The sequence below is a fragment of the Herpailurus yagouaroundi genome, unplaced genomic scaffold (genome assembly GCF_014898765.1).
Source record: "Herpailurus yagouaroundi ecotype Mexico unplaced genomic scaffold, PumYag 67383, whole genome shotgun sequence".
NCBI classification, from domain to species: Eukaryota; Metazoa; Chordata; class Mammalia; order Carnivora; family Felidae; genus Herpailurus; species Herpailurus yagouaroundi.
In genome coordinates, this window is record NW_024420199.1 from 473,848 (window position 1) to 493,661 (window position 19,814).

Genomic DNA, 19,814 nt, shown 5'->3' on the forward strand with positions numbered 1-19,814 from the left:
CAAGAATAACAAAGCTAGAGAAATCATACTTCCTGATTTCAAAATATATAGCAAAGCCTCAGTAATCAAAACAATATGGTACTTGTATAAAAACAGACACAAACCAATGGAACAGAACAGAGCTCAGAAATTACAAGGGTGCCAAGAATACACACTTGGGAAAGGAGAGTCTCTCCAATAAATGGTGCTGGGAAAACTGGGTATCCATATGCAAAAGAATGAAATTGGACCCCTACCTTACACCACTTACAAAAACAAACTCAAAATGGATGAAAGACCTAAATGTAAGACAGGACGACATCAAAATCCTAGAGGAAAAAACTGGCAAAAACCTCTTTGACCTTGGCTGCAGCAACTTCTTACTCAACACGTCTCCGGCAGTGAGGAAAACCAAAGCAAAAACGAACTACTGGGACTTCATCAAAATAAAAACCTTCTGCACAGTGAAGGAAACAATCAGCAAAACTAAACGGCAAGTGACAGAATTGGAGAAGATATTTACAAATGACCTATCAGATAAAGGGTTAGTATCCAAAATTTATAAAGAATTTACTCAACTCAACACCCAAAAAACAAATAAGCCAGTGAAGAAATGGGCAAAAAACATGAATAGACACTTCTCCAAAGACATCCAGATGACCAACCGACACAGGAAAAAATGCTCAACATCACTCATCATCAGGGAAATACAAATCAAAACCACAATGAGATACCACCTCACACCTGTCAGAATGGCTAACATTAACAACTCAGGCAACAACAGATGTTGGCAAGGATGTAGAGAAAGAGGATCTGTTGCACTGCTGGTGGGAATGCAAACTGGTGCGGCCACTCTGGAAAACAGTATAGAAATTCCTCAAAAAATTGAAAATAGAACTAGCCTACGACCCAGCAATTGCACCACTAGGTATTTATCCAAGGGATACGTAAGCTGTTTCAAAGGGGCACATGCACCCCAATGTTTACAGCAGCACTATCAACAATAGCCAAAGTATGGAAAGAGCCCAAATGTCCATCAATGGATGAATGGATAAAGAAGATGTGGTATATATACAGATAAAGAAGATGTGGTATATATATACAATGGAGTATTACCTGGCAATCAAAAAGAATGAAATCTCGCCATTTGCACCTACATGGATGGAACTAGAGGGTATTATGCTAAGCAAAATTAGCCAGTCACAGAAAGACAAATATCATATGACTTCACTCATATGAGGACTTTAAGATACAAAACAGATGAGCATAAGAGAAGGGAAGCAAAAATAATATAAAAACAGGGAGGTGGACAAAACCTGAGACTCTTAAATATAGAGAACAGAGGGTTGCTGGAGGGGTTGTGCGGGGGGGATTGGCTAAATGGGAAAGGGAGGGGCTTAAGGAATCTACTCCTGAAATCATTGTGGCACCATGTGCTAACTAACTTGGGTATAAATTTAAAAAAACAAATAAATTATAGAAAGAAAAATGAAAAATTAAAAAATCTATAAAAAATTTTTAATTAAAAAAAGGAAGAAATCCTGCCATTTATGACAACATGGATAAACCTGAAGGAAATTATGCTAGGTGAAATAAGCTAAACACAGAAGGACAAATATTACATGGTACCACTTATATGGTGAATCTAAAATAATCAAACTTGGGACACCCGGGGGGCTCAGTTGGTTGAGCATCCAACTTCGGATCAGGTCATGATCTCTCTGCTGCCAGTGTGGAGCCCGCTTCAGATGCTCGGTTTCCCTTTCTCTCTCTGCACCTCCCCCACTCGTGCTCACTCTCTCTCAAAAATAAACATATAAATAAATAAACAAACATACTCCTAGAAATTGAGAGCAGAATGGTGGTTGCCAGGTGCTGGGGAGACAAGGACATACAAAGTCATTTTTCAAAAGCACAAATGATAAAGGAAAAAAATTCATAAATTAAAAGTTCAACAAAATTAAAAACTTTTGTCCTTCAAAAGATAGCAACAATGAAGACAACTCACAGAATAGAAAACTTTTATAAATCATTTCTCTGATAAGTAATCTAGAATATAGAAATGATTCTCAATGAGTCGATAACAATAAAACAAATACATTAAAAATAAACTAATTTATTTTTTATTTTTCTAAATGTTCATTTATCTTTGAGAGAGAGAGAGACAGAGCACAAGTGGGGGAGGGGCAGAGAAAGAGGGAAACCCAGAATCTGAAGCACGCTCCAGGCTCTGAGCTGTCAGCACAGTGACCTTTGCAGGGCTCGAACCCACAGACCAGGAGATCATGACCTAAGCCGAAGTCACACGTTTAACTGACTGAGCCACCCAGGCGCCCCCAGAATAAACTAATTTAAAGTAAAAGTAAACCAAAAAAATGGTCTGACTCTTGATTTTGGCTTAGGTCACGATCTCATGGTTCTTGAGTTCGAGCCCTGCATCTCGCTCTCTGCTGTCAGCACAGATCCCGCTGCACATCATCTGTCCCCCTCTCTCTCTGCCTTTCACTTGCTCATTCTCTCTTTCTCTCAAAATAAACTTTAAAAAATGGGCAAAAGGTCTGAACAGACCTTTTTCCAAAGAAAATATATAATGGGCAATGGGCAATAAGCACATAAAAAGGTGCTGAACATAAAGAGCTATCAGGGAAATAAAAACTGAAACCACAATATGGTACTGTATCACACCCTCTAGGATGGCTAGAATAAAAAAAAGAATAACAAGTCTTGGGGAAGATATGGGGAAAACAGAACCCTCACACACTGTTGGTACAAATGCAAAATGGTACAGCTACTTTCAAAAACAGTCTGGAAGTTCCTCCAATAATTAAACATGGATTATACCATATAATCCAGCGCTCCCACCTCTAAGTATATCCCCAAGAGAAATGAAAACATGTTCACACAAAACCTTGTATACAAATCCTTATAGAAACATCATTCACAATAGCTAAAAAGTGGAAATAACCCAAAAGTCCATCAACTAATGGATAAGCAAAATGAAATATATCTGCCCCAAAAATATATTATCTGGCAATAAAAACAAATGAAATACTGATACATGCTATGCCATAGATAAACCTTGAAAACATTATGCTAAGTAAAAGAAACCAGTCACAAAATAACATATATTTTATGAGTTTATTTTTATGAAATTCCAGAATAAGTGAATCTACATAGATATAAAAATAGATTAGTATTTGCCTAGGATGGGGGCAGGGAATGGGGAGACAGAAGTGACAGCTAAGGGGTGTAGATTTTCTTTCCAGGATAATAAAAATATTATAAAATATATTGTCATGAAGGCAAAGCTCTGTGAATAATCTAAAAGCCATTGAACTGTATACTTTAAATGTGTGGATTATACTGTATTTGAATTATATCTTAATAAAGCTGTTTTAAAAAGACTAATTTTTTTAAAGTGCCCTATCTTTTAGAGGTATATAATGAAGTATTTACAGCAAAATTTTATAACATTTGGTATTTGCTTCAAAGTAAGTGGGTGGGGTGAGAGGGTTAAAACCGGTTGGGAGTAGAGACTGAACTGGGTGATGGGTATGTGGGGATTTATTTTACTATTCTCTCTACTTGTGTATGTTTGAAATTTACAACATGAAAAAAGTTTTGTAAAAAAAAGTAACAAAGACCTAATGCTATGGTAAGGAATGCCAAAATCTATGGAAAGGTAAGCCAGTATCTAGAACGTGAGAAGCCAGATGGGTAAACCTCATTCTCAAAGTCGCTCTTGGCTTTTCTTCCACAGCTTCAAAGGGCAAAGGTAACTAAAGTCAAAGCACAGGTTCTGCCAAAGTAGGAAGTCTTATAACCCAACCCCCAATTTAAACTAGAGACCCAAAAGGCTATACCTTCAAGGTAAGAGTTTATCAGAAGTAAATTCGCCTTCTCAAAGGCTGGTCTATCCACCTATGATCAAGGGAACCTTAGGCATAGTACTTGGATTAGGGTAGTCCCAAAGAGCACTCCTAGGTATCTATGGAAGTAAATGAAAGTTCTCTCTACAGGAAGATCTCACTCTAATCTGATTCCTTCTACAGATAATATTCCAGGTATCCAGCACATGGCCAAAGATAACCAGACACACAAAGAAATTAAGCAATATGAGGAAGAACCAGCAGAAAAAGGAGGCAAGCAGTACACACAAACACTTCTGATACTGGAATTATCAGACAGATTATAAAACAATGTTTACTAAGTTAAAGAAAGGAAACACTGGATGGTTAAAACAAGAAGCAATAAAAATGGCTACCTAAAGACAAAGAAGAGAGAAGAAGAAGGAGACAAGGATGGAAGAGACATTTCTACAGTTTAGATTTGGAACTAGGTAAATGTTTTACATATTCTATGTTAAAAGTAACCTCTAAAGCATGAAAAGAAACTGAAACAAATATACCTAAATGTATATAAAATACAGTACATGCTCTGTACAGTTTTAGTAGGATTTAGTCCAGAAGCAAAAAGAACTAAAATTATTTCAAATTTCATCCAGTAGTCTCACTATTAATAGTAATATAAATACTATGAATTTGAAACAAGTTTATATATATATATATATATATATATATAAATCAGACAAATTATTATGAAGATGAGAAAAACAGAAAGAGAAGAACGAATATCAGAAAATCACTAAACTATACACCTCTGAAATCCCTCTATGTACTTAAAAATATAATTTTAATTCAAATACTGAAATCATTCAATGTGTTTCTGAAGGCCTACATACTAATTTTTTCACCATCTGGTCCTTGACTACACTTCAAAACCTCATATCCTATAATGCTACAGTCTAAACTAGTGGTTCTCAACCCTGGTTGTATATCACAACAATTATATTAAAAAAGCAGATTCTGGATGTCACCACATTGTTATTAGATCAGAATCTCAGGGTGGGAGCATCAAGGATGTATACTTTAGAAAAGCACCCTGGGTACTTCTTCTCAGTTAAGGGAGAATCCCTGCTCAAGCCCTACAATTCTACTTAAGTTCCCCAAACGTGGTAAGCTCTAAAAGAGGGGTCAGCAAACCACGGCCCAGGTCTCACATCCAACCCAATGCCTGTTTCTGTAAATAAATTTTCATTAGAACACAACTCAGCCCATTTGTTTACCTACTGTCTATTGCTACTTTCATGCTACAATGACAAGGCTGAGTAGTCTTGATTGAGACAACATGGCCTGCAAAGCCTAAAATATTTACAATCTGGGCCTCTAATGGAAAAAGTCTACTGACCCCTTATCTATCTTTGCATTTTTCTTCAAATACTTCTCCATCTTGGCAAGATCATGCTCATCACTCAAAGCTCTGACTGGCACCACTTCTGTAAAGCCTGAACTGGGTTAGTACCCCTGTATATTTTTTTCAATGTCCTCTGTACTTTCCCTATATTACTCATCATTCTTTATTCTAAGATGTCTATTTAATGACCACCACCCTATCTAGACTGCAAACACTGAGGACAACATCCAGATGTGTCTTGTTTACCACATTGCCTGATTCATTACATGCATATATTAAGCATTTATTCAATAAATATCTCCCCCCTCCTATACATTTCTTTTCCATCTTATTAGATTTCTCAGTGTTCCAATCTGTTAAGGGAATTCTGAATTTAGATTCTATCAGTGTATCTGTAATCCCATCATATTGTGTCATTTACACATTTGATATGCACACCATTTGAATTCCTAAAGTCACTGATAGTGGTGAAAATGACAAGGCTGATAAAGTCCTAAGAAGACTGGACCCCCTCCCTGCCAGCACAGTGACAGCCATCAAATCAGCAGTCTTTAGTGTAGCCTACATTTTCCATCTTGTCTAGAAGGATTTTATGAGAGTTTCCACTTCTTCACAGCCATTTCTTACCTGGTACCATCTCTACCCAAGTAGAACTGAACTAACAATCACTCCCCCATCTTTCTCACAACGGTACCTTTTTCTCATTTCACCTCACTATATTGTAATAATGTTTACAAGTCTGTCTTTGCCACAAGCCCAAGCCTGGAGGATAATCCTCCTTGGGAGGATAGAAACTTACTTAAATTAACTTTGAACCTCCAGAACCTAGCACAATGTCCAAAAATCGAGCTGACACCAAAAAAGGAATGAATGAACATGTCTTACAATTCAGACACAATTTATTGCATTTCCTATTTCTGCCATTATAGCACTCCTATATAAAATCTAAAAATCCTTTAAACGTCCTTACCTGGAGCAGAAAGGAAACTGTATAACTCAATAGAGCTGGGTGATGAACTAAATTTAAACTGCTTTTATACTCTGCTACTCCAGCTTTTTCTATGACTTCATGGTCAATATACAATCCTTTCTGGAAAGGTTTGGATGTCCACAGGCAACCAACCATCACTGTCAAATAGTGATTAAATTCTTTATAGGTCTTGGTGCTGAAATTGAACTCTGATTTTGTCTGTTGGGAAAGAAAAGAAATATTCTCATTATAATCTTTTCTTCCTTTCCTTCTTATTCCCAATAGATCATATATATCCAAACTCAATTTTTCAACAATGGTGATTTAATACAGAGCTTTGTCATCTATACCTTTTGTACCAACTCATTTTTCTTTGCAGCAGTCAAATTTTTACGATACCTAAAATGGAGAACAGAATGAAATTTTGAACATTGAATGCTTTTGAAATGTGTAAACATAAAGGTGTACATTAAAATTTTTTTAATGTTTATTTATTTTTGAGAGAGAGACAGAGCGTGAATGGGGAAGGAGCAGAGAGAGAGGGAGACACAGAATCCAAAGCAGGCTCCAGGCTCTGAGCTGTCAGCATGGAGCCTGATGTGGGGCTCAAACCCATGAACCATGAGGTCATGACCTGAGCCGAAGTCAGCCGCTTAACCAACTGATCCACGCAGGCACCCCAAAAGTGTCCATTTTAAATGTAAATATATGCAGATGTGACATACACAAATAACCAGCTGCCTAGTTAAGGTTTTTATTCTTCTGTGCTACACTCCTCTTAAAGATAAAAGTTAATAGAGGCTCAAATATTGAGTTGTACATTTAAGATATGCACTTAACTATATGTAAATTTTAGCTGCCTGAATAAAAAAGAAAAACCAATGAAGGAAATACTTTTAATGTTTCATTATAAAAAATTAATAGAGGCTCAAGAGCAGTCACTAATATAAAACATGTTCTTAATGTAGAAAAAAGGTTCAGTAGAAAGGATAAACGGGAAAATTATAAATTTATTTTTTTCTTGCCTGGGAACAATTACTAATTAGTTTATAAACATTCTAACCTTGGTATAATCCTTAAAGTTATGCCAAAGGGGTCTACGACAATTGTGGACTAAAAGACGAATTTCAGGGGCACCTGGGTGGCTCAGTCGGTTAAGCGTCCGACTATTGATTTCAGCTCAGGTCATGACCTCACAGTTCGTGGGATCAAGCCCCACATCAGGCTCTGCACTGAAGGGCCAGAGCCTGCTTGGGATTCTCTACCTCTCTCTCCACCCCTCCCTTGCTCACATGCGTGCTCTCTCTCAAAATAAATAAATAAACATTTAAAAAATAAAAAGAGTAATTTCAGTCTGTAAGTGAAAGAATTAGAGGGGATCAGAAACTCCTCTTACAGTTTCATATAATTGGCAATAGCTCCCCTCATCTACCAGAAAATGTTCACTTCTTTTAAAGTTTATTTATTTATTTTGAGAGAGATAGAAAGCAGGGTAGGGGCAGAGAGAGAGGGAAGAGAGAGAATCCCAAGCAGGCTCCACACTGTCAGCACAGAGCCTGATGCGGGGCTTCAACTCACAAACAGTGAGATTATGACCTTAGCCAAAATCAAGAGCTGGACGCTTAACCAACTGAGCCACCCAAGTGCCCTAAAAATGTTCTTTTTACCAGAGATACTACATAGAACTAAACTAGTTGTCAGCAACTAACTAATTTTTCTTTAGGACACAGCAATGAGAATGGACAATGCTGAGGGCACCAGTACCACTGCACAAAAGATTTGTTAACTAAGAATGTTTTTTTTTTAATTTTTAAAATTTGAGTGTGGCTGACACACAATGTTACATTAGTTTCAAATGTACCACACAGTGATTTGACAAGTATATACATTATGCTATGTCTACCACTGTAGCTGTCACCATACAATGCTATTACAATATCACTGACTATATTATTCATGCTGTGCCTTTTATTACCATTAACTATGAATTTTTTAAAACCATATCCCCCATGGTGACATTTCAAAAACACAGTTAAAATAGTCCCATATCAGAAGGTCATTACCAAAAGAAAGACATGTTTCCTATTTCAATAGGTTCTGGCAGGAAATAAAAATAGTTTTATTGTCTTTAATATTTTATTGTATACAATATATTACAGGGTATAAATTATAATTTACTGTATAGTTGAAAAACAAAGATAGAAGTATGATGTGTTAATTTATATAAAACAGTAAAAATGTTTTGTACCTGTCCATGATATAACACAGCTGGTTCAGGATACTGGAATCTAGGCTGAGGAGAGCAGGATAGAAGATCCCCGGAGGAAACAATACCACTAGTGGAAGGTTATAATTTACATATATGTCACATACCTTTTGGGAAGAATGATAACATCAGTATACAGATTGTTTCCCAGAATGCCTCAACCAAGTTCACCCAAAGATTTATCAAAAGAGAATAAGCAATAATAGAACATCAGATTTGGGTCTGCCTGATTCATAAATTGAATAGGTAATCACAGCCTGCTTAAAAATGTACCTCACTAAACATCAAACTTGCCATAGAGGATTATTTCTACAATGTCATTACTAAAATATTCCATTTTTTCCTGGGGAGAGGGCTTTAAGTTGGGAAGAGAGGAGAAGGGAGTCCTTAAAGGAGTATTAATCCCATTAATAGTGATTTATCATATTAGTTAGCTATCAACATGGAAAATGAGCATGCTTCTAAAATATATAGCACAAGACAATTAGTGCAGGGAGGAAGCCAAGAAAACTGAGATTAGTAGGTACTTCCAGGATAATAGTTTTGTCCACATCAAATACTACAAAATATAAGAAGACCATAATCATAGATGTTTTGAAAGGTAGAAGTGGATATATGAAGAAACAACAGGGTATTTTTTGGGTTTTGCCAGGAGTTTGGAATGTACAATGAATGACTAAAAAGTGATGCTATAGACAGACTTCTGCCGAGGGTCAGCATTCTTCAGGGGAATGTCTATTAAAGCAGTACCTGAACTTTTCACCAAAACCATTTGTTTCTCCATTTTATGAAAATCAGTTATTCAGGTGAGAATCTAATCATGAACTTCCAAATAAGAAGCTTATTTTAACTGTGTTAAACATAGTCACAGTCCAACTTAATAGTTGTACATAAAATTTAAATAATAGACCAGTAAAGCAGACAGCCAACACAAAAATCAAAATAGACAATATGGGATGTGTACTACCTTCTCATAGAAATCCAAAATAAAGTGCAGTAAGAAAGTATTGTTGCTTTCCAAGCGCATTGCAGTAGTGGACAGCCACCCTATGTAGTCAATCAGTTCAGACACAGTGTTCACGGATCCACCTAAAGTGGTATCCCTGCAATAAGAAACCATGACGCTCAGACCCACATTAGCAAAAGTCTTCACAATTTCCAAGCTAAAGTTAAATAATATACAGCAAAAAGTTTTTTAAGGATTTCAGAAAATGATCAGTGCTCCAATGTATAATTGAGGTTTTTTTTTTTAAACCACAGTGATTAACCATAAAACTACACAGTGCTCCAGGGAACCATTAAGATAAATTCACAGAACATGCCCAGGAACTACTCTACTAGTAAACATCAGAAAAAAAAGATTAAGCTCCAGACAGACTTTAGATGTCCAGGAACCACAGAATTCAGCAAATTAGTTTCTAAGTATACAAACCAAGACTCAGTTTTACCTGAATTCCTGAGTTGACATGCTATTAAAACTAATTTCACTTTAACTGGAATTCAATTCAATCCTAAAACTGAATTAGTATAATTTTTGGCATCTTTCTTCCAGTAATAACCAAATGTGGTTATATTATATCCTTCCCAAATCAATAAACTGTGTCTCTTTATTTTTTTTAAGATTTTATTTTTAAGTAATCTCTACACCGAACATGGGGCTTGAACTCACAACTCCGAGACCAAGAGTTGCATGCTCTACTGACTTAGCCAGCCAGGTGCCCCAAACTGTGTCTCTTTAAATCACACTTAAACACTGACTCCTGATTTCACTTCTCTCTCTCTCTCTCTCTCTCCCCCACCCACCTCTGCTACCTCTCTCTCTCACACTTTTTTTTTTTAAATATTAACTTAAAATTTTTTTTAATGTTTGGTTAGTTTTGAGAGAGAGAGAGAGAGAGAGAGAGAGAGAGAGAGAGAGAGAGAGAGATAAAGACACAGCCTGAGCAGGGAGGAGCAGAGAGAGAGGGAGACACAGAATCCAAAGCAGGCTCCAGGCTCTGAGCCATCAACACAGAGCCCAATGTGGGGCTGGAACCCAAGAACAATGACATCATGACCTGAGCTGAAGGCAAAAGCTTAACTGACTGTGGCACCCCCTCCCCCGGACCTTGTGCATGCATTCACTCTCTCTCTTCAAAAAAAAAATCACAAAAAAAAATCTCAAGAAAAAACGGAATAACAAGTTCAATTCATCTATCCACTCACCCTGTTCTTCAATCCACTGTTGAGTGGACTAGGAAAAGACTTACAAATGTGATTTCATACCTTTACCCTCTGATCTAGGTGGCCAACAATGGTTATGCACAAGAAATAAAGAACGGCAGACAGTCTTAGAGCCTGAGAAATGATTATGACTCTACCACCACCCACTGATGGATCAGTGTCAGAGTGAACAGGGAAAAGATCAGGAGACCATTCACAAAGGTGGGCATCCATATTGTCAACTGGCTATTTGCAAACTATATTTTAACTATGATTTTTGGCAGCACCTGGCAAATGTTTCTGAAATAATTTCAGCAATGATGATTGCTCACAACAGCACACTTTGAAGTGCTTCTCCACAGGACACAGAGGCACTTAAAAAAATTTTTTTTTAACGTTTATTTATTTTTGAGACAGAGAGAGACAGAGCATGAACGGGGGAGGGGCAGAGAAAGAGGGACACACAGAATCGGAAGAAGGCTCCAGGCTCTGAACCATCAGCCCAGAGCCGGACGCGGGGCTCGAACTCACGGACCGTGAGATCGTGACCTGAGCCGAAGTCGGCCGCCCAACCGACTGAGCCACCCAGGCACCCCGAGGCACTTTAGATGAAACAATATTCTGTTCAGGACTGCATCCTACTCCCCACACACAGCAACATGTTTACCATCCTTGGCTACCACTCACTAAATAATGGTAGCACCCTCTTCCCATTCACAGTGCCAACCAAAAACGCCCAATGGAGAATCACTGCTGAGAATGGCTTCCTACCCTTCCCTCCTTATGATCTACAACTACAATTTACTCCCTCTTTGACAGTCATGTGGCATATGGTCATATGAGAGGGACATGGCATTATATCCATATTGCCAAACAGAAGGAGTTACTGAGAGCATAAGAGCTATATTATACAATGCTAAGTGGTATTATGACACTTAGGTTATCTACACTTATGTCCATTTGTTTAAGACTTTTAGAAAACTCCTTTTTAACTGCCCTGACGAAATTCATGACACTACTTTAAAAAGGATCCTAGGGGCCCACGGAAGAGGGTAGGAAGGGCGGAGAGGCAGTGCATGCTACACGAACTGCAGGAGGGAGCCAGGGTGGTGGAGGGGCAGCCCGCCCGGCAAGGTGGAATCCCCGAGTCTGGCTTGCAAAAGCGGAGGGACCAGACTGTGTGAGTTCTGACAGCCAGCAGGACTTAACATCTGGAACTTATAAGTCAAAAGCTCTGCTCTCAGAGAGCGGGGAGGGTGAGAGGACGCCAGGAGGGAGAGGTGTTGAGCCCTGGAAGACAGAGCTCAGCTCGGTGGGGAACAAAGGCGCTGGACAGCGCCATCTCCCTCTCCCATCCCCCAGCCAAAATCCCAAAGGGAACCAGTTCACGGCACCAAACTTGCTTGCACCACGCAAACACCCAACGCTGTGCTCCTCTGGATCCATCCCTCCAACGGGTCTGCCTGCCTCCCTCCCAGTGCTGCAGGGCACCTCCTGCAGGGGACCACCAGCGGCAAAACCAGCTAAGCCTGCCCCTCCCACCCCTGTGCACCCTGCGGATCCACCACAGCTAATACGCCAGATCCCATCAAAGCAACTCCACAAGCCTGGCAGTGTGTAGGTAGCCCAGACAGGGGCCACACCACTCCACAGTGAGTCCTGCCCCTGGGAGAGGGGAAGATAAGGTACATAGCAGTCTCACTGTGGCCCCATTGGTGGGTTGGGGACAGACATTGGGTCTGACTGCAGCCCCACCCACCAACACAAGTTACTCCAAATAGCACAAGGGAAGTGCCCTGCAGTTCCGCGCCACCCAAGGACTATCCAGAATGACAAAAAGGAAGAATTCGCCTCAAAAGAAACTCTAGGAAATAGCGACAGCTAACGAATTGATCAAAAACAATTTAAGCAACATAATGCAACAAGAATTTAGAATAATAGTCATAAAATTAATCACTGGGCTTGAAAAAAGTATAGAGGACAGCAGAGAATCTATTGCTACAGAGATCAAGGGACTAAGAAATTAGTCATGAGGAGCTAAAAAATGCTATAAATGAGGTGCAAAATAAAATGGAGGTGACCACAGCACGGATTGAAGAGGCAGAGGAGAGAAAAGGTGAATTAAAAGATAAAATTATGGACAAAGAGGAAGCTGAGAAAAAGAGAGAGAAAAAAATCCAGGAGTATGAGGAAAGAATTAGAAACCCAAGTGATGCAATCAAATGGAACAATATCCGTATCATAGGAATTCCAGAAGAGAAAGAGATAGAGAAAGGGGCTGAAGGTGTACTTGAACAAATCATAGCTGAGAACTTCCCTGATCTGGGGAAGGAAAAAGGCATTGAAATCCAAGAGGAAAAGAGAACTCCCTTCAGACGTAACTTGAATCGATCTTCTGCACCACATATCATAGTGAAACTGGCAAAATACAAGGATGAAAATTCTGAAAGCAGCTAGGGATAAACACACTCGAACATATAAAGGGAGACCTATAAGACTAGTGATGGATCTATCTACTGAAACTTGGCAGGCCAGAAAGGAATAACAGGAAATCTTCAATGTGATGAACAGAAAAAATATGCAGCTGAGAATCCTTTATTCAACAAGTCTGTCATTTAGAATAGAAGGAGAGACAAAGGTCTTCCCAAACAAACAAAAACTGAAGGAATTCATCACCACTAAACCAGCCCTACAAGAGATCCTAAGGGGGATCCTGTGAGATAAGGTACCAGAAACATCACTTCAAGCATGAAACCTACAGACATCACAATGACTCTAAACCCATATCTTTCTGTAATAACACTGAATGTAAATGGACTAAATGCTCCAACCAAAAGACGTGGGGTATCAGAATGGATAAAAAAAACAAGGCCCATCTATTTGCTGTCTGCAAGAGACTCATTTTAGACCTGAGGACACCTTCAGATTGAAAGTGAGGGGATGGAGAACTATCTATCATGCTACTGGAAGTCAAAAGAAAGCTGGAGTAGCCATACTTATATCAGACAAACTAGACTTTAAATTAAAGGCTGTAACAAGAGATGAAAAAGGGCATTATATAATAATTACAGGGTCTATCCATCAGGAAGAGCTAACAAGTATAAATGTCTATGTGCCAAATACAGGAGCCCCAAAATATATAAAACAATTACTAACAAACATAAGCAACCTTATTGATAAGAATGTGGTAATTGAAGGGGACTTTAACACTCCACTTACAACAATGGATAGATCATCTAGACACAAGATCAATAAAGAAACAAGAGCCCTGAATGATACATTGGATCAGATGGACTTGACACATATATTTAGAACTCTGCATCCCAAAGCAACTGAATATACTTTCTTCTCGAGTGCACATGGAACATTCTCCAAGATAGATCACCTACTGGGTCACAAAATAGCCCTTCATAAGTATAAAAAAATTGAGATCATATCATGCATACCTTCAGACCACAATGCCATGAAGCTTGAAATCAACCACAGGAAAAAGTCTGGAAAACCTCCAAAAGCGTGGAGGTTAAAGAACACCCTACTGAAGAATGAATGGGTAAACCAGGTAATTAGAGAAGAAATTAAAAAATATATGGAAACAAATGAAAATGAAAACACAATAATCCAAATGCTTTGGGATGCAGCCAAGGCAGTCCTGAGAGGAAAATACATTGCAATCCAGGCCTATCTCAAGAAACAAGAAAAATCCTAAATACAAAATTTAACAGCACACTTAAAGGAACTGGAAGCAGCACAGCGAAGACACCCCAAACTCAGCAGAAGAAGAGAAATAATAAAGATCAGAGCAGAAATAAACAATATAGAATCTAAAAAAACTGTAGAGCAGATCAATGAAACCAAGAGTTGGTTTTTTAAAAAAATAAACAAAATTTATAAACCTCTAGCCAGCTTCTCAAAAAGAAAAGGGAGATGACCCAAATAGATAAAATCATGAATGAAAATGGAATTATTTCAAACAATCCCTCAGAAATACAAGCAAGTATCAGGGAATACTATGAAAATTACATGCCAACAAACTGGACAACCTGGAAAAAATGGACAAATGCCTAAGCACCCACACACTTCCAAAACTCAAACAAGAAAAAATAGAAAACTTGAACGGACCCATAACCAGTGAAGAAATTGAATCAGTTATCGAAAATCTCCTAACAAATAAGAGTCCAGAACCAGATGGCTTCTCTGGGGAATTCTACCAGACATTGAAAGCAGAGATAATACCTATCCTTCTCAAGTTGTACCAAAAAATAGAAAGGGAAGGAAAACTTCCAAACTCATTCTATCAAGCCAGCATTACTTTGATTCACAAGCCAGACAGAGAGCCAGCAAAAAAAGAGAACTACAGGCCAATATCCCTGATGAATATGGATGCAAAAATTCTCAATAAGATACTAGCAAATCGAATTCAACAGCATATCAAAAGAATTATTCACCATGATCAAGTGGGATTCATTCCTGGGCTGCAGGGCTGGTTCAACATTCACAAATCAATCAATGTGATACATCACATTAATAAAAGAAAAGATAAGAACCATATGATCCTGTCAATCGATGCAGAAAAAGCATTTGACAAAGTTCAGCATCCTTTCTTAATAAAACCTTCGAGAAAGTTGGGGTAGGAGGAACATACTTAAACATCATAAAAGCCATGTATGAAAAGGCCACAACTAATATCATCCTCAATGGGGAAAAACTGAGAGCTTTTTCCCTGAGATCAGGAACAAGACAGGGATGCCCACTCTCACCGCTGTTGTTTACCATAGTGCTGGAAGTTCTAGCATCAGCAATCAGACAACAAAAGTAAATCAAAGGCATCAAAATTGGCAAAGATAAAGTTAAGCTTTCACTTTTTGCAGATGACATGATATTATACATGGAAAACCTGACAGACTCCACCAAAAGTCTGCTAGAACTGATAGATGAATTCAGCAAAGTCGCAGGATACAAAATCAATGTACAGAAATCAGCTGCATTCTTATACACTAAAAATGAAACAACAGAAAGACAAATAAAGAAACTGATCCCATTCACAATTGCACCAAGAAGCATAAAATACCTAGGAATAAACCTAACCAAGGATGCAAAAGATCTGTATGCTGAAAACTACAGAAAGCTTATGAAGGAAATTGAAGAAGATATAAAGAAATGGAAAAACATTCCGTGCTCATGGATTGGAAGAATATTGTTAAAATGTCAATACCACCCAAAGCAATCTACACATCAATGCAATCCCAATCAAACTTGCACCAGCATTCTTCTTGAAGCTAGAACAAGCAATTCTGAAATTTGTGTGGAACCACAAAAGACCCCGAATAGCCAAAGCAATTTTGAAGAAGAAGACCAAAGCAGGAGGCATCACAATCCCAGACTTTAGCCTCTACTACAAAGCTGTCATCATCAAGACAGCATGGTATTGGCACAAAAACAGACACATAGACCAATGGAATAGAATAGAAACCCCAGAATTAGACCCATAAAAGGATGGCCAACTAATCTTTGACAAAGCAGCAAAGAATATCCAATGGAAAAAAAGACAGTCTCTTTAACAAATGGTGCTGGGAGAACTGGACAGCAACATGCAGAAGGAGGAAACTAGACCAGTTTCTTGCACCATTCACAAAAATAAACTCAAAATGGATAAAGGACCTGAATGTGAGACAGGAAACCATCAAAACCCTAGAGGAGAAAGCAGGAAAAGACCTCTCTGACCTCAGCTGCAGCAATTTCTTACTTGACACATCCCCAAAGGCAAGGGAATTAAAAGCAAAAATGAACTACTGGGACCTCATGAAGATAAAAAGCTTCTGCACAGCAAAGGAAACAAGCAACAAAACTAAAAGGCAACCGACAGAATGGGAAAAGGTATTTGCAAATGACATATCAGACAAAGGGCTAGTATCCAAAATCTATAAAGAGCTCACCAAACTCCACACCCAAAAAACAAATAATCCAGTGAAGAAATGGGCAGAAAACATGAGTAGACACTTCTCTAAAGAAGACATCCAGGGGCGCCTGGGTGGCGCAGTCGGTTAAGCGTCCGACTTCAGCCTGGTCACGATCTCGCGGTCCGGGAGTTCGAGCCCCGCGTCGGGCTCTGGGCTGATGGCTCAGAGCCTGGAGCCTGTTTCCGATTCTGTGTCTCCCTCTCTCTCTGCCCCTCCCCCGTTCATGCTCTGTCTCTCTCTGTCCCAAAAATAAATAAACGTTGAAAAAAAAAAATTAAAAAAAAAAAAAAAAAGAAGACATCCAGATGGCCAACAGGCAAACGAAAGGATGCTCAATGTTGCTCCTCTTCAGGGAAATACAAATCAAAAGCACACTCAGATACCACCTCACGCCAGTCAGAGTGGCTAAAATGAACAGATCAGAAGACTATAAATGCTGACGAGGATGTGGAGAAACGGGAACCCTCTTGCACTGTTGGTGGGAATGAAAACTGGTGCAGCCACTTTGGAAAACAGTGTGGTGGTTCCTCAAACGATTAAAAATAGATCTACCCTATGACCCAGCAATAGCACTGCCACGGATTTACCCAAGGGATACAGGAGTGCTGATGCATAGGGGCACTTGTACCCCAATGTTTATAGCAGCACTTTCAATAATGACCAAATTATGGAAAGAGCCTAAGTGTCCATCGACTGATGAATGGATAAAGAAATTGTGGTTTACATACACAATGGAATACTACTTGGCAATGAGAAAGAATGAAAGATGGCCTTTTGTAGCAACGTGGATGGAATTGGAGAGTTTAGGCTAAGTGAAATAAGTCATACAGAGAAAGACAGATACCATATGTTTTCACTCTTATGTGGATCCTGAGAAACTCAACAGAAAACCATGGGGGAGGGGAAGGAAAAAAAAAGGTTAGAGAGGGAGGGAGCCAAACCATAAGAGACTCTTAAAAACTAAGAACAAACTAAGGGTTGATGGGTGGTGGGAGGGAAGGGAGGGTGGGTGATGGGCATTGAGGAGGGCACCTGTTGGGATGAGCACTGGGTGTTGTATGGAAACCAATTTGACAATAAATTTCATATTTAAAAATAAATAGATAAATAAAAGAATCACCTTTTAACAACAACAAAAGAAAGGATCCTAGGGGGGTGCCTGGGTGGCTTGGTCAGTTGAGCATCAGACTCTTGGTTTTGTCTCAGGTCCATGATCTCATTGTCTTTGGGATGAAGCCCCACATTGGACTCTGCCTTCCCACTCTCTCTGTCCTTCCCCCGCACTCACGAACTCACTCTCTCTCAAAATATAAATAAATAAACATCTTTAAAAAAATAAAAAGAGGTTCTTTGTTTGGAATTTAGTATTTTTGAAAGAAAATATAGAAATGGAAGGCTCCTCTATCGGGTTACCTGAAGATTTACACTGTAAATTGGCGAAAGATTATAAATGCAAACACAGTGTCTTTAATAGAACTGAGATGTTTGAAGAGGTTAAACATTTAATTTCCTTATTATCGTGGTTCTCACACTTTAGCTAGCATCAAAATTATCAAAGTTTTTGTTAAAACATAGATTACTAGGCCCTACATCCAGAGCGTATTTCAGTTGTTCTAGGATAGATTCTGAGACCTTGCATCTCTAAAAAGTTTCCAGTGATGCTGATGCTACTGGTCCCCAGACATCACTGTGAGGAGCACAGCCTTACAAGAAACTTTCACTACCCATAATATTCTATTTCTTTCTAAAAGTTATCAGACATATGTGATATATGGACACACTACAACAATGAATATGAATAACTAAAAACAATTTCTAGGCAACTCCCAAGCTTTTATTCACCATGTTCCTCTCAAAGGAGGAGATCACTATAGGTATAAGAACACATAGGAAAATAGGAGCTAATCTAACCAAGCTAACCACTAACCACGTGCAACTGAAGCTAAGGGATCCCTATACTTAAATAAACTGTGACTGATAATGTAAGGAATTTGAATGCTAATTAGATATTTGAAGATATTAACTAATTTTATAAGTCAAAGAAAGACAAATACCATATGATGTCACTTAGATGTGGAAAAACAAAACAAACGAACAAAGAAACAAAAAACAAACAAACAGAAAAAGCCTCATAGAGAACTGATGACTGCCAGAAGAGATGGAGGTCAGGGGGGATGGGCAAACAGGTGAAGGGGATTAACAGGTACAAACTTTCTATTATAAAATAAGTCATGGGGATGAAAAGTATAGCAAAGGGAATATAGTCAATAATATAGCAATAACTTTGTAGGGTGACAGATGGTAACTACACTTATATTTTAAGTTTATTTATTTATTTTGAGAGAGAAAGACAGCACAAGCAGGGGAGGGGCAGAGAGAGAGGGAGAGACAGAGAATCCCAAGCAGGCTTCGCACCGTCAGCAAGGAACCTGATTCAGAAGCTCAAACTCACAAACCATGAGATCATGACCTGAGCCGAAATCAAGAGTTGGATGCTTAACCAACTGAGCTCCCCAGGCGCCCCATAACTACACTTATTGTAGTGAGTACTGTATAATATATAGAATTGTCAAATCACTATGTTATACACCTGAAACTAATATAATGTTGTGTGTCAATTATACTTCAATTAAAATTTTTTAATGATGATAAAATAAAGCTATTAATTTTTTGGTGTTATACTGCTATCATTTTTCAACAGTTGAAATGATGTGTGGGTTTTGCTTTTTCCCTAAAAAAAAAAAACCTAGAACAAAAGAAAATGAGGAGTGTTATAAATTAGAAAAAAAAATTAATCATGACCTGATAACTGTTAAAGCTGGATGATGCATACATAAGGATAACACTGTACTATTTTCTGTCCTTTTGAATATGTTTGCAATTTTCTATGAGCGCTTTTAAAATTAATGTTAAGATCGGCGAGGGAAGATGGCAGCGTAGGAGGACGCTGGGCTCACCGCGCGTCCTGCTGATCACTTAGATTCGACCTACACCTGCCTAAATAACCCAGAAAACCACCAGAGGATTAGCAGAACAGAGCCAAGCGCAGACGAGAGGCCCACGGAAGAGGGTAGGAAGGGCGGCGAGGCGGTGCGCGCTCCACGGACTGGCGGGAGGGAGACGGGGTGGAGGGGCAGCTCGCCGGCCAAGCAGAGCCCCCGAGTCTGGCTTGCAAAAAGCGGAGGGG

General features: G+C 38.8%; 1 protein-coding gene across 5 annotated transcripts in view; it reads right to left on the minus strand.

Moving 5' to 3' along the window:
* CENPI (centromere protein I) overlaps positions 1-19,814 on the minus strand; it is an 85,754-nt gene that overhangs the window by 9,627 nt on the left and 56,313 nt on the right. For 4 of the 5 annotated variants that reach the window (XM_040467219.1, XM_040467218.1, XM_040467217.1 and 1 more), the window contains 4 exons: positions 9,436-9,571; positions 8,451-8,575; positions 6,553-6,601; positions 6,203-6,421 (listed from right to left, as the gene is read on the minus strand). In XM_040467219.1, the coding sequence (XP_040323153.1) occupies positions 6,203-6,421; positions 6,553-6,601; positions 8,451-8,575; positions 9,436-9,571 (529 nt within the window). Of the gene's footprint in view, positions 1-6,202; positions 6,422-6,552; positions 6,602-8,450; positions 8,576-9,435; positions 9,572-19,814 lie in introns of those variants that run through there. The other variant, XM_040467220.1, reaches the window with a different exon arrangement.